The sequence below is a fragment of the Dendrobates tinctorius genome, unplaced genomic scaffold (genome assembly GCF_039654945.1).
Source record: "Dendrobates tinctorius isolate UK_male_01 unplaced genomic scaffold, ASM3965494v1 ptg000070l, whole genome shotgun sequence".
Classification (NCBI taxonomy): Eukaryota; Metazoa; Chordata; class Amphibia; order Anura; family Dendrobatidae; genus Dendrobates; species Dendrobates tinctorius.
In genome coordinates, this window is record NW_027361738.1 from 95,377,147 (window position 1) to 95,392,895 (window position 15,749).

Below are 15,749 nucleotides of genomic sequence, written 5' to 3' on the forward strand. Positions count from 1 at the left end.
CCCGCTAGCATAAGTCTAATATAGAGTCACTGCACATGTGGAATTTCTGCAAAAGTGGGATGTTTTTATTTGACGGTGAAGAAGCAACAACTTTTTTGACGTTTCGGCCTCACAACGGCCTTAATCATATAGTCGCTGCAAATATAAAATATATACAGTCAAAATCAAAGACATATATACAATAAAAACAAAACATAAAAAACAGGTTGTGGAATAAGTATCTCATAGAAGTACATAATTAGAGTCACATGCCGAATGATCATTTAGAAAGTATGGAGACATTTTTAAGACAAGAATTTAGGAAAAAGAAGGCATGGTGGTAGAAAAAAAAATGACTATATAGAAGAAATATTGTAATCATACCCCTTTTAGAGAATAGAGGTTGTAGTCACCGGGTGAATAGTTTCACTGCTAGGAAATGTTTTAAGAGTCAATGGGTTATCCTGTAGGTGGAAGTTGAATGGAGGTATAGTTAGATGGGCTCAAAAAGTATGGTATACTGGTTATGATGTCAAAAGAAATAAAATATGCATGCGATCTCAGTATCAGAATGATTATTTGAGTAGGATATTATCTAAACCGTAGGGTATAAACAGTGTGGTGTGGTTGATATGGTATATCTTGGATAGGGGAGTGCAGTCTGTTATAAGAGTTGAAACAACTCTAGGGTCAGAGACATTGGTTCTTGAGGAGAATATTCTCATTATAGTATGATCAAATTGTAAAAAAAAAAGGGGAGCTATGTATGTCCGTATAAAACATATATAGATATATAATATGTAGAACAATGAGATATAGAAGTGGCTTATTGTATATGGGGAAATAGGATACCTTTGTGGCAGGTAGTCCTGATTCCTGAGGATCCACAATAATGCAAATATGCCAAAAACAAGTTGCCTTGAAAGAAAACATTTTATATATAAATATGTATACAAAAGAATGATTACATGTGTACTTCTATGAGATTCTTATTCCACAATCTGTTTGTTTTGTTTTTATTGTATATATGTCTTTGATTTTGACTGTATATATTTTATTTTTGCAGCAACTGTATGATTAAGGCCGTTGTGAGGCCGAAACGTCAAAAAAGTTGTCGCTTCTTCACCGTCAAATAAAAATATCCCACTTTTGCAGAAATTCCACGTGTGCAGTGACTCTATATTAGACCCGAATCCCATAAGGCACCGCGGCAGTGTCACTTGCGCAGGCGCAGCTCATGGCCCTCCCTGTGCAAGTGACATACAGTACACGTTTCCGCTATTCCCAAGCTGGCGCAGTAACAGCCGCGTCGTTACTACGCATGCGCCGCAAGGCCGCAAACTGCGCCTGTGCAAGTGACATTCACGTCACCGCTATTCCCGCGCATGCGCAGTAGCAGCCACAACTGCATGCTCTACCTGTGCATGCGCGGTAATGACGCGGCTGTTACGGCGCCTGCGTGGGGAATAGCGGTGACGTCTAAATTTCACCACGCTCCCGATGCGATGGCATCGGGCCTATTTCTTTTATAATTTACAGTATCATTAGTCATATTTGCTTCTTAAATGTTAGACAGCTTTCTCTTACATCAACTTTAAGCGCTGTGTGGCCCAAGGGCGGCCATGTCATCAGTGCAACCTGTGGGGCCCAGGAAGTTAGGGGGCCACTAAAACCTCCAAAGCAGGTGGAATAGTGCAGTATGAGAAGCTATTGGACTGTCTGCCAATTTGTGTGGCCATTATATTTATTCACTCGGCTTTCCTAGAGTCCTGAGTAGCAGAGTTGCTTAGTCATGCAGTGATACGTTCCCTGCTCAGATTTGCATTTCAGGATCCGTATAAAGCTGAGTGAAAGAGGATGGCTAAGGGCGACATGTGATGACACATGATTTTTTTTTGTTTTCTTCTTCTTTTTGGTATTTATGCAGAATGTGGCATTTGCAGCAGATCAGGCCTCCGATGACCTTTGTGAAGGAAGACGGTGACTAAGCTGCTGCTTTTATTGTGCTGTAATTCCGGGTTCAGACACAACCGTCTATTGTCCCTGACGGACAGGAATGAGCTGGATTATGCTATTTCGGGGTCCATTTCCCTTTCAGAACTTTTTGCACTATCTGCCCTCTCTCTGGCCACAGGGATGAGATTTGCCTCTGATTTATTATATTTGTCAATATGAGAACATTTGTCAGTAAATAGAGATTGCAACTATGTTTCCATCAAGGAATCTTCACCATAAAGGGGAACTTCACTTTTTTTATGGCAACTTTTCACACTTCTTTCCTTATCTGGTACTGATCTAGATGTAAATGTTCTCCATTCACACCCAAAGAGACAGTTGATTCTGCCTTTGACCCGTATGTGCTTTATGTCGGAGTCGTTATGGGAGCTGTAATGTCAGACAAGACAATTCCCTGGTAGCAGCAGAATTCTGATTTTAGCTTTGTATGAATGGAGGATAAAACATCCTGTAGAACAAAGGAAGTAAAAATGACTTGTATAGTTATTCATTATGTTTTCTTAATTAAAGGATGTTTATACTTTTACAACTTTCTGCAACAGATGTACAATGATGCAGATTTCAAAAAAAAAAAAAACTCCTCCTGTGTTGTGGCTACAGCTCATGTGCAAACTACAAAAAACTGTAGTCTAATTTTGTCGTCTTGTTTTTCCAATCCCACTTCCCCCTCTTCTATTACATAACAAATGACAGCAGGATCTGACTACGCAAGGTGTGTAGTCTGTCACCATGGCAACACATAGTCCGGCATAGGAGCTGTTTACACAATGTTTGAGATTTTTGAATAAACCATACGGTTGCGGTAAGGATCCACTTTGCTGTTACTGCAGGACTGTTACTACTGCGTCTCTTAGGGTCGTTACTGGTCCCTCTTTTATCCTCTTCCAGAGGAAATTCTGGAAATGTCTGCAGGGAAGAGGACATCCTCTCCAGCCACGTAATGTACTCGATCCCAGCATTCCATCACTCGGCGCTGGACAAGACCAGGAAACAAGAACGTTTTTACTTTTTTTTTTTTATTTCCGCATACGTTCAGGACTGATGAAGCAGAGCTGAATGTGTCATTGCGATTTTTGACATTTCATTGTTGAAACATCTCTAAGAGGAAATATCAGTTTGTGCAATGGAAAGTTCCGAAAAGTTTTTAATACTCCTCTGTGAGTGAACAGGTTACGTGCAGGTTTATACCTATAGGCTTAAAATCTGTAACTTAAACCCTCAACTGCAAGAAGTCTTATTTCAATGTTGGCGTGACAATCGGGTAGTGCGACATTGAGGTCCCATCTGGGTTTCTGGGGGTTTTCTTTTTTTTGCATCAAGTCTAGACAATACTCAGTGAGTTACTGTCTGATCCCCAGATACAATGTTACAAAACTAACAGGACGGGATTGGGATTGTGTGATTGCCGGGGAGTTTTCTAGCCTGGATGCAGCCTCGGCTCAAAGCCAAGAAATTGAGTTGTTCATACAGATAACCCCAATATTACTAGATCGCAAAAGCGAATATATGGGGAGCCGATGTCATACTGCGAGCGCAGAATCCCGGAGTCACGTATGTGGTCATCCAGGACACGGGGCCGAGCCAGGTGAGACGCCGTCCTTATCACTGACGTAATAATAACGGAACCGGTTATGTATTTTATGATTTCTGTTACATTAAGAAGCCTTTTGTTACATTATATTAACTAGAGTCATGAATATAGCTCCTCCTAAGGCTGTATAATGTAACGGAAGGTATTTAAAGGGAATCTGTCACCCATATTTAGTGATATCATGTAAAGATATCACCTAATTGTGCGTCCCTTATCGGATGCACAATTGCCCCGGACCGCGGTGATTTCCATACATCCCCCAACAAGATAAAAAAAGGTATTTGTGAATCAAAGGTGCGGGATCGGGGGGGAATCAAAAGTCCTAATAGAATCCTTATGGGACGCACAATTGGGTGACATCTTTACATGATATCACTAAATATGGGTGACCGCTTCCCTTTAAGTGCTTGGCTGAGGTCTTCCAAGATGGGTAAAGTTCTAAAAAATGTAAATTCTCTTGTATACCTGCTTTTAGAAAGATGTATGACTCTTAGACTTCTAAATGACATATATACCTGGATAAATGTGTTTTCGCACTAAAGGAACCTGTGACCAGTCCTCAAGATGAAGAAAACCAAGTTCAACATTCGACTGTCTTCGCCAGGTTCATGGACTTTGTATGGAGTCGTAGTGCCACTCCGTTCAGTCAATGTGATCCCCAATAGTAGTAGGACCTCGTGAGAATAGGGGATGGCTTTTGAGTGCAGGATAACCCCTTTAAGCAGTGATGCATCTATCCTCCCTTCTTTATAGTGCTACATATCTTACCATTCAGGATTCCTAATAAGTGTTCTGCTCTTTTACACTGACATAGATAACGCTCTCTGCTCTTTTCCAGATGGTCAGCCTTCTGCTGATTGGCGTTGCCGCCTGGGGGATTGAGTTTGGGCTCATCTCCAGCCTGCGAGTGGTCGGGGTCGCTGTTGGTGTCGGGATCATCCTGTTCCTCATTGCCCTCATAGGGTTAATTGGAGCCATTAAACATCACCAGGTGTTACTGTTCTTTGTATCCTTTCACTTCCACGTTCATATGTTTCGTAACGTGTGAACTTTATAGCGTCAGTATCGATAACAGATGCAGTGTCAGGAAATTCTGCAACCAAGGTGTCGACCTAAATCCTAAGGTTACAGGTGATTCTCAATGACTCAGTTGCGTTATCGGAATGTAATATTCACTGAAGCCAATGACTGTACTCTGCCATAAAAAGTCTTCACACCCCGTGAACTTTTCCACTTTTTTTTTACATTACACCCACAAGCTTAAATATATTTTATTGGGATTTTATGTGATACCGACACAAAGTAGTAAGTATTTACAGAGTGTAAGTGAAATGTTACTTGGTTTTCTAATTATATTAAAAATATAAAAAATAAAAACTGCCGTGCATTTGTATTCATCCCCCTGCAGTCTAATACTTGTATCACCACTTTCCACTGCAATTACTGCTGCAGTCAATTGGGGCAGTCTCTACCAGCTTTGCACATTTATAGTCTGAAATTTTTGCCCCTTCTTCTTTGCAAAATGGCTCAAGCCGCTTTTTCCAGATGCCATGTAGGAGAAGCAGCGAGCATGTGGAAGAAGGGGCGGCTCTGGTCAGATGAGATCAAAGGAGAACTTTTGGGGCTAAATGCAAAACACTATGTGTGGTGGAAAACTAACACTGCACATCACCCTGAAAACAACATCCCCGCCATCACCCATGGTGGTGGCAACATCCTGCTGTGGGGAGGCTTTTCTTCAGCAGGGGCAGGGAAGCTCGTCAGAGGTGATGTGAAGATGGATGGAGCTAAATACAGGGAAATACTGGAGGAAAACCTGATAGAGGCTGCAAAACACCTGAGACTGGGGCGTAGGTTCTCCTTCCAGCAGGACAATGACCCTCAACATCCTGCTAGAGCCACAATGGAGGGTTAAGATCAAAGCATATTCTTGTGTGCGAAAGGCACAGTCACCGTCCAGACCCAAATCACAGAGAATCTGTGACAAGACGTGAAAATTACTGATCACAGACATCTTCATCTCTTCTCAATGAGCAAGTGTGTAAAGAAAAAGGGGCAAAATGTCACCTCTATATGTGCAAAGCTGGTAGAGCCAGACCCCAAAAGGCAGCAGCAGTGATTGCAGCAGAAGGAGGTCTATAAAGTATTGGCTCAGGGGCTGAATGCAAATGCATGTCACAGTTTTCAGATTTATAATAAAAAAAAAAAAAAAAAAATACATTTCTTTTACACATCACCGATACTTGTTACTTTGTGTTGGTATCGCATAAAATACAAATAAAATACATTTAAGTTTAGTGTAGTAATGTGGAAAAGTTCACGGGATATGGAGACTTTTTCAACATACTAACTGCATCTGCCACTAGGGGACACTAAGAGCACAATAGGATCTATAACAAATTGAATGTTTTGATTTCCCCTTAGTGGTGGCTGTATAAGTCTGTATGTAGTGAGCTCCCTCTAGTTGTGGCTGTATAAATCTGTATGTAGTGAGTTCACCCCCTAGTGGTGGCTGTATAAATCTGTATGTAGTGAGCTCCCTCTAGTGGTGACTGTTTAAATCTGTATGTAATGAGCTCCTCCTAGTGGTGGCTGTATAAATCTGTATGTAGTGAGCTCCCCCGAGTGGTGGCTGTATAAATCTGTATGTAGTGAGTTCACCCCCTAGTGGTGGCTGTATAAATCTGTATGTAGTGAGCTCCCTCTAGTGGTGACTGTTTAAATCTGTATGTAATGAGCTCCTCCTAGTGGTGGCTGTATAAATCTGTATGTAGTGAGCTCCCCCGAGTGGTGGCTGTATAAATCTGTATGTAGTGAGTTCACCCCCTAGTGGTGGCTGTATAAATCTGTATGTAGTGGGCTCCCCCTAGTGGTGACTGTATAAATCTGTATGTAGTGAGCTCCTCCTAGTGATGGCTGTATAATCTGTATATGTAGTGAGCTCCCCCTAGTGGTGACTGTATAAATCTGTATGTAGTGAGCATCCCTAGTGATGACTGTATAAATCTGTATGTAGTGCGCTCCTCCTAGTGGTGGCTGTATAAATCTGTATGTAGTGCGCTCCTCCTAGTGGTGGCTGTATAAATCTGTATGTAGTGAGCTCCCCCTAGTGATGGCTGTATAATCTGTATATGTAGTGAGCTCCCCCTAGTGGTGACTGTATAAATCTGTATGTAGTGAGCATCCCTAGTGATGACTGTATAAATCTGTATGTAGTGAGCTCCTCCTAGTGGTGGCTGTATAAATCTGTATGTAGTGAGTTCACCCCCTAGTGGTGGCTGTATAAATCTGTATGTAGTGAGCTCCCCCTAGTGGTGACTGTATAAATCTGTATGTAGTGAGCTCCCCCTAGTGATGGCTGTATAATCTGTATATGTAGTGAGCTCCCCCTAGTGGTGACTGTATAAATCTGTATGTAGTGAGCATCCCTAGTGATGACTGTATAAATCTGTATGTAGTGCGCTCCTCCTAGTGGTGACTGTATAAATCTGTATGTAGTGCGCTCCTCCTAGTGGTGGCTGTATAAATCTGTATGTAGTGAGCTCCCTCTAGTGGTGGTTGTATAAATATGTATGTAGTGCGCTCCCCCTAGTGGTGGTTGCAAGTGATTATTTTTATTTTTGCATCCAGCAACCCTGGACTTAAAGGTTTTGACCCCCTCAGTTGCAGTTTCTTATAAAATAAGTCTTTTGGTGCTGCTCCCAGTATTTATGAGCTCGGGGGGCTTTGTCCGTGTAGACGGGGTGCTACCTACAGAGCCGCTAAGCAAACAATGTGATGCAGTACTACACCAGCCCGGGGATTTCCTCCACTTTTAGGATCATGTGGATCTCAGGTCTCACCCCTATGGCTGATCCATTCATGGCATTGTCCTGGGATACATCATCATTTAATACTGGGGCGCCCCATTAAGCTTTTACCCTTTAACCCCTGTGGTGTGCACTGTGTGGCGGTATGATGCTGCTGTGTATATATTGTTACACTTTCAGACAATACCGCAATATCTGCTACAAAGAACATTTATGGAAATCCCACAGAGACTGTTTCCAGCACGTGGGACTGGTTACAATATATAATGCAGCGTGTTGTGACTGGCCCCGGGCAGCGCGGGCGTGAGGTGCGGCCCTGAGTCACCTTGTCATTGTGTCGCGCTGTTTGGTTAGTGGGAGCAGCTGCAGGTACAATGCACACAGCGCCGGCTTGCCAGACAGTCATTCCTCCGACACCGGATAGAGACACCCAGCAGAGCGATGGGGGTGGGTGCTGGTTCTGGGGTAGTGGGAGTTTTATTTTGGAACCTTATACTAGGCAAAATATGGCTTTTCTTTTCTGGAAACGGCGCCCCCCCAGTGCACAGGTTGTGTCTGGTATTGAAAATGACTTATGTAATTGGAGCTGAGGTGCAATACCTGACCCATCCTGTAGACGTGTGGCGCTGTTATTGGAACAAGGCATTCATGGTTTTCCAATCTTGGACTTCTGTACTTTAACCTCTTAATGACTGCCAATAGACCTCTCTACTATGGAATTCTATGGGGACCCCAAAAATAACAGCAGCTGTAGGTCGTGTGCCACAAAAGACGGCAAAAGGGGTCATTTATCACCACTACCCTGACGGTGGCTCATGTATGGGTCTGGCGATGTTATCAGGACCCTCGCACAGCTGAGGTCACATGTCAGGCCTTTTAAGGTTTTTTTTTTTTGTTTTTGTTTTCTCGCTTTTAAGAAAAACTAGTAAAATCTATGAAATTGGTGATCGGCTCCTTCTCAATTACAAAGTGATCGCTTATCCCCCAGAAGTCATGATTTATTTCTTAATATTTTTTTTTGGGGGGGGAGAGGAAGGACATCATAAAAAGAAAAATGTATAAAAAAAATCTTAATGAATAAGAACATAAAATGTTCTATCTGTCATACAAAAAACATCCCCCCTGATAGCCGGAAACATTAAAAAATGATTTCCAACAAACAGAAATATCTGAATAATTGGACTGGACCCGAATGTAAGAGCCAAGGTAGAAACATTGCTGACAGCCTGCACAGACCCCAGACCTCTCACAGCTGAGGGCTCGTTACAGTTGCATCCGTTCAGACCGATACATTTTACCTGCTCTGATACATTGTAGCAAACTGCGAGGATGGCAGAGAGTTCTGTGCATCTGACGGGTTCAGCTCAGAGACTATTGTCAAATCTGTAACATTTTAGTGGTTGAGATAATTTGAGGTTTAATAAAAGGGGTTCACATACTTTTATCTGTGCCCCTGGTGGTATAAAAAGTTCATAGACAACGAATCCCATCCTTGACTTATGTTTAGTACATGATCATCCTCTTCTTAGTGTTTGTCGTCCAGTTCTCGGTGTCGTGTGCGTCTCTGGCTTTAAACCGTCAGCAGCAGGTAATAATTTATGATTTATCTCTAAGGCTGTGCGCACACGCTGCGGATTTTGCTGCGGTTCCGCAGCGGTTTTGGCCGCTGCGGACCCGCAGCAGTTTCTGCTGCGGTGTACAGTACCATGATTCCCTATGGGAATCAAAAACCGCAATGCAGACGGTGCGGAATTTTCCGCGCGGATTATCTGCGGTTTTCAATCCGCAGAAAGAATTTTGACCTGCGGTTTCACCTGCGGATTTTACAAAATCTGCGCAGATGAATCCGCACCTAATCCGCAGCGTGTGCACACAGCCTCATAATCATATTATAATCAGCCGCACTAGTAGTGTAAACTGGTCTACAGAGTGAACAATCCCTTTTAAATCCATAGTTCTAGATTTTCATGTATATCTCTTCCCCCCCCCCCCCTTCTCCTGTAGAATGAGCTTTTGGAAGTTGGGTGGAACCACACGGTGACCGCAAAAGACGACATTGAGAAAAACTTCAACTGCTGCGGATTTCACTACTTCGATAAGAACGAGACTTGCAATGCAGTAAGTGTCTGATGGGCCCCCTCGCTGCCTGTGTCTGATGGGCCCCCTCGCTGCCTGTGTCTGATGGGGCCCCCTCGCTGCCTGTGTCTGATGGGGCCCCCTCGCTGCCTGTGTCTGATGGGGCCCCCTCGCTGCCTGTGTCTGATGGGGCCCCCTCGCTGCCTGTGTCTGATGGGGCCCCCTCGCTGCCTGTGTCTGATGGGGGCCCCCATCTCCTGACTGCCTAAATTGCGGATAATGATTTCTTTTACGTATTTTTCCCCTTCCAGGCTTGCTTTGTATCTCAGAACTGTAAAACATGTGGATCTATCATCGAGGAGCATGCAGAGGACGTCTTAAAGGTGGTGGGGGGGATCGGTTTCTTCTTCAGCTTCACTGAGGTGGGTCCGTTATGCAAAATGTTCAGTTTTGTTTTCTAAGTTCTGCTGGATGCCACACACAGAAAAGGCAAACAAATATCCAGGCTCCTCTGCTGTGTTGCAGCTCCTCCCCTTTGTCTGTGATCGGCAGACATCTGATGATCTTCTCCCTCTCGTAGCTTATTTTTCCCGTTTTTGTGTTAATGATTATATCTGTACCTGGTGACCCGTCCACAAACAGGAGCTGACTTTTATTTCTGCTTGTCCTGTGATTACAGCAGCCTCTGCACTTATTCACGTCTCCATTGTGTAGAAATGTATAAACAGAACATTGTATCGAAAAACAATAACTTGATGGAACTTGGCCATTTAATTTTTAATTTATTTATTTTTTTCTAGATCCTTGGCGTTTGGTTGACTTACAGATACAGAAACCAGAAGGACCCTCGGGCCAACCCCAGTGCGTTCCTTTGATTGAGATCCCTTTTTCTAAGACTCTCCCTTACGTGCTGAATACTCTACAGCTCCTCTGATTGCTGTGGTTGGTTTTGTTTCAAGGACTAAACTTCTTTCAGTTTATTTTTTTCCCTTTTTTCCCTCCTTTTTTAAATGGGATGTAAAAAAAATGCTTAAGTAAAAAAAAAAACTCGAAGGAAGAAATAAAACACAGAAGACTAGATAAAAACACAAGTAACTATTGATAAAATGACAAGAAAACAGGAATCAGCAACTTCTGCGATCAGTGATCTGTTAGCTGAATGTTACGTCGTCATTCCGGTATCATTTACACTCCTCCTGTGTTTGTGTTTGGGGTCTTACCGTTTAATTGGTGGGTTGTGGACCATCATTTACTTCCAAGTTCTAAGATGCTGAGGCAAATACTTCTGGATGGTAACTTACATGTCATCATAATGGATCCCACAAATGATTTATCCGGAGTGGGTGCTGAGACGGTAGTGAATGGCGAGACCTAAATCCGCTGCTGTCCCTGCACACAGGCGGTGGGATTACTATTGATCGGGTGATCGGGTCCGTTACTAATATTGTAGCTGGTTAGTGCCGGGTGTTTGAGTCTCAGTTGCCGTGTACAGCGGTGGTAACTGTAAGTCTTGTATGCTGTACACTAGACTGCCTCTTCTTGGTGCACAGACTTGTTTTTGTTCTGCCCTTCTGACCACCATCATAGTCCGTGTGCCTCGATGTACAGTGGTGGTCGCCGGATATCCTATATGCTATACACTGGACTGCCTCTTCTTGGTACACAGACTGATTTGTTGTTTTTTTGTTTTTTTTCCTCCCTCTGTGACCACGATCTTATTACCTACATGCCTAGTAGTGGTCACTGGACGACCTGTATTCTATGCAGTGGCTTGTAAAGGTTTTGGCACCCCTCGTCAAAATGACTGTTATTGTGAATAATTAAACAAGTTGAAGATGAAATGATCTCTAAAAAGGTCAAATGTTGAAGAAAAAAATTCCTTTGTATTTTAGGCCAAAAAAAATATAAAAAAAATCTACATATATCATCTTTTACATGATAAAATTTACAAGGATAATGGGTCTAGGCAAAAGTGTGGGCACCCTGCATAGTTAGTACCTAGTAGCACTCCCTTTTGCAAGTATCGCAGCTTGTAAATGTCCTTTGTAGCCAGACAACAGTCTTCTTGTTTGAGGGATTTTCCTCCATTCTTCCTTGGAGAATTCCTCCGGTTCTGTGAGATTCCTCGGGCGTCTTCCTTCCTCTGATATTTTGAGGTCTATCCACAGATTAGCAATGATGTTCAGATCAGGGGACTGTGAGGGCCATTGTAAGACCTTCAGCTTGCACCCTTTGAACTCATCTATTGTGGATTGTGACGTGTGTTTAGGATCATTATCCATTTGTAGAAGCCGTCCTCTTCCTCTTCCTCCCTTCAGCTTTTTACAGATGGTGTTATATTTGCATCAAGAATTTGTTGAAATTTCGTTGAATCCATTCTTCCCTCTACCCATGAAATGTGCCCCGTGCCAATGGCTGCAACACAACCCCAAAGCACAATTGATCCACCACCATGTTTAATGGTCAGCGAGATGTTCTTTTCCTGAAATCATGTGCCCTTTTTTCTCCACCTTTGATCATTGTGGCCACAGAGTTCTAGTGACCTCATCGGTTCACAAGACTTGTTTCCAAAATGCATCAGGCTTGTTTAGATGTTCTTTTTCATACTTCTGATGCTGAATTTTGTGAGGATGCAGGAGAGGTTTTCTTCTGATCACTCTTCCATGAAGGCCATATCTGTGCAGGTGTCTCTGAATAGTAGAACAATGTACCACAACTCCAGAGTCTGATAAATCTTTCTGAAGGTCTTTTGCAGTCAAGCGGGGGTTCTGATTTTGCCTCTCTAGCAATCCTACGAGCATTTCTCACTGATATTTTGCTTGGTCTTCCAGACCTTATCTTGACCTCCACTGTTCCTGGTGATGGTAATTTCTTAATGCTTAGAAGAACCCATGGCTGCTGTTTTTTGTTACAAGGTTAGAGGAGGCTGGGTTTTTATAAAGCCGGGAAATTTGCATCACCTGGCCTTACCTAACGATGATGGTGAATAAGCCATAACCCGAACAGGCTAATTAAGGTATGAATCCTTGGTGAAAGTTATCTGATCACACACATCTCCAAGGGTGCTCAAACTTTTGCATCGGCCCATTTTCCTTTTTGTAATTATTAAAATGTAAAATATGAAACTAAAATTCCTTTGTATTTTAGGCAAAAAAAAACAAAAACAAATGTCACCTGTAACTTTAGGTCTTTTTAGATCATTTCATCTTCAACTTGCTTAACTGTTCACAATAACAGAAATTTTGCCCAAACTTGTACATGCCCCTGTACACTGGACTGCCTCCTCTTTGTACACAGACTTGTTTTTGATCTCCTCCAAGGTCACAGCTTCAGTTGCTGAGGTCCATACTGGGCATTTGCTTACTTGGTGGTAGTCCCTATGATGACAATCCTATAACCTTATTTATTTATGCAAACCCCACATAAAAATACGGTATTGTTGGGGGTCGGTGGGTTGTTCCTTGGTGGGCAAAAGGAAATGAAAAATCCCAGTAATACCTGTATAAGACAGTGGTGGCGCCTGTGAGCTGAGAACCGGAAAGTAGGGCACTCGGCAGAGGCCCACGATTGCTTCATGTGTGTCATTTGTTTCAATGGCTCAGTTTCATTTTTTGTAAAGAGTAAAAAAAAAAAAATAAATGCAAAATACTTAATTTGACTTTAAAATTCATAAAAAATATATATTTTTAAATAAATACTGTAAAATAACCTAATTTCTAGGACAGGTGACAATCACTGGATTTTATGGCACAGTCTGGTGGTTCCTGCTGCTTTATTCGAATCTGTTAATGATGTTTTTCAAAATTTGCAAAAATTTGTGAAAATTAATTTATGTAAATTAATTTATGTATCTCATTAAGTACCAATGAACTGGAATAGAGGGGGCCGGGCTCTTTGTGGTCTGTTGGGTTAAAAAAGTCTCCGTCCTCGATAAAAGAACTCTAATCAAAACTGATACACTGTGCTCCACCTATTGCATTGTCTGCTCTGTGTAGGCTCCGCCCCCGAGGAGCTGCATTAGATGAAGCTGTGTGTTATTTCCTACTGACATCACTGCCCTTATGTGATCTAACCTTAATAATCACCTCCGGACTCTTCAGCCCCCCTACCACATCCCCCCCCCCCCCCCGAGTACTCCACACTTACCTCTGTAGAATTAGACACACACATTGCACTGATTTACTAAGGCCTGTAGCTACGAGATAACATTTACGCTACTTTGGAGGATATCGCCTTATTCTTGACAAAATCTTACAAGACTTATTTAAAGGGACGGCTATGACCTCAGGCGACCTTCCCTGTGTAGCATTAAGGGAAAGTAGAGTGGAATATTGTTTTCCTTTTTAGGGGATACTACTTTTTTGTGTTATTTTACGTGCATCACTGTAGTCATAAAACACTTCCTAAGCTGTAAAAAGTTTTTTTAGGGTTCCTATCGTTACATTGATGCCATGATTTTACCCCATTAGCCTGCAGCAGAAGTGTATTAATAACAGAAACGGCGCCCCTCTCTTCTTCAGGCTTGGCTAGGTATTGCAACTCATTCCCATTCACTTGAATGAAGCTCAGCCTGAGGACGAGTATGGCGCTGTGTCTGGTAGAAAATAATTCCCTTTTATATAGTTTCCTGACTCGAGGGTAAACGCCTTATTGTTAAAGTGAAGCAGCAGACTAAAAGCTTTGGCTCGCTTTCCTTTATATACTTTGATAAGACTCCATTTCTTTAGAATTTCAGTTTTCTGTCGTTGCCACTAGGGGGCAGCAACAGCATCTAGTCACATTCTGTTGTGTGCAGATTGCCCTCTAGTGGTAAATTATGAGAAAGCAGCAGTGCTGCGTATTAAAGAAATGGAGCTCCGGAGTATTATCAATGAAATTAGAAAAATGCTCTGAATAATTTACTGTGTTTTTTGCTTTTCTTGTTTTTTTTTTTTGTTTTTTTTTTTTAATAATAATGGAAGGTTCAGATTAATGTTTAAAAAAAACAAATGTTTTCCCCACTTCAGATCAAGATGCCCTTGATCACTGCCCTGCAGCCTGTGGTTGCAGAAGTACAACGTCATGCATAACCATTGCTGGGAGTTGTAGTTTCACAGTGGTTGGGGGGGCTGCAGATAGGAGACCACTATTCTGTCCCGTGACCCAGGCCTGGTCTGACAGAGGGGCGATGATGGGACATCACACCTACCCCCCCCCCCCCCCCTCATCACGCCCTTATTTTCTCGTATTTTTTTCATGCTCTTTATGTCTTTGTATTTCAGTTCACATATTATTGTGGGTGTTATGCCAGGTTTAATGCTGTGAACATGGATTTTTTTTTTTTTTTCTTTTAGTTACAGATCCTAATTTGCACTGCAGAAATGACTGGTAAAAATAAAATAAAAGGTAAATCAGTAAGTGCCACGTGTCTTCATTGCATTCCTTGGGCTCCTTACCCTTTATAATGGTCGCACAAAGTCATTTGTGGCTCCTGAGACCTCGCCCCTTTAACTCCTTATGTCATTTTAGTACAGCGGGGGAGGTCCCTCCATCCTTGGATCCGCCCCCGCGGAGCCAGAAGATAAGGCTACCAGTCGGAATCTCAGTATGACCGTGTATTTCATGGCTTTTCCCTACGATTGGGCCCTGTGTAATATTGTGGGGTGGATGCACGGGGTAAATCTCTAGATACCCTTATGTTCTCCAATACTACGTGACTACCGGCACATGTGCATTTAGACAAAGGGTTGTCAGTGTCAATAATGGTCCTAAAATGAAAAGTTCTCCAACTTTTTAATAGACTTTGTTTCAGTTCCTACCAATTTTCAAGATTACTGTTAGTGGTCAGTGAATAAAAAACTTAGGGATACAGAGGAGGTAAAAACCCTTTCCTGGCAATAGTAAAAGCAAGCGGCGAGTCCGGTTACCTAATGTCAGCGCTCCGGCTCAGATCTCCAAGTTTTACTACTTCTACAGTTTGCTGACCCAGACTAAGAGCCGTATATACGCCCACGAGGCTGCTGGTCAGGAGTCGGACCCCCATTGTGGTCAGTATATGGACCATTAGACATGTATGGGCAGATTGAGGCCCCCTTTCTCCATTGGCCCCAGAGCAGCTGCCTCTTCAGCCTCCAAGATTTGAACACTCGTGGGGTCAAGAAGTAAACAAAAATGTGATTGTTTTCCATGATATCACAGACACATGAAAAAAAAAGTCTAAAACTGCGCCACCACTATACACAGGTCGTGTGTGGTATTGCAGCTGGATGCCATTCACTTCAATGAAGCTGATCTTCAAT

At 42.6% G+C, this 15,749-nt stretch overlaps 1 protein-coding gene across 3 annotated transcripts in view; it reads left to right on the plus strand.

The window, feature by feature from the left end:
- The window catches only part of TSPAN13 (tetraspanin 13), a 32,588-nt gene extending 17,720 nt beyond the window's left edge, over positions 1–14,868 (plus strand). For all 3 annotated transcript variants that reach the window (XM_073582156.1, XM_073582154.1, XM_073582155.1), the window contains exons 2-6: positions 4,425–4,592; positions 8,903–8,983; positions 9,400–9,513; positions 9,783–9,893; positions 10,272–14,868. In XM_073582156.1, the coding sequence (XP_073438257.1) occupies positions 4,425–4,592; positions 8,903–8,983; positions 9,400–9,513; positions 9,783–9,893; positions 10,272–10,346 (549 nt within the window). In that variant the 3' untranslated portion in view covers positions 10,347–14,868. The remainder of the gene's footprint in view (positions 1–4,424; positions 4,593–8,902; positions 8,984–9,399; positions 9,514–9,782; positions 9,894–10,271) is intronic.
- Positions 14,869–15,749: the final 881 nt, after the last annotated feature.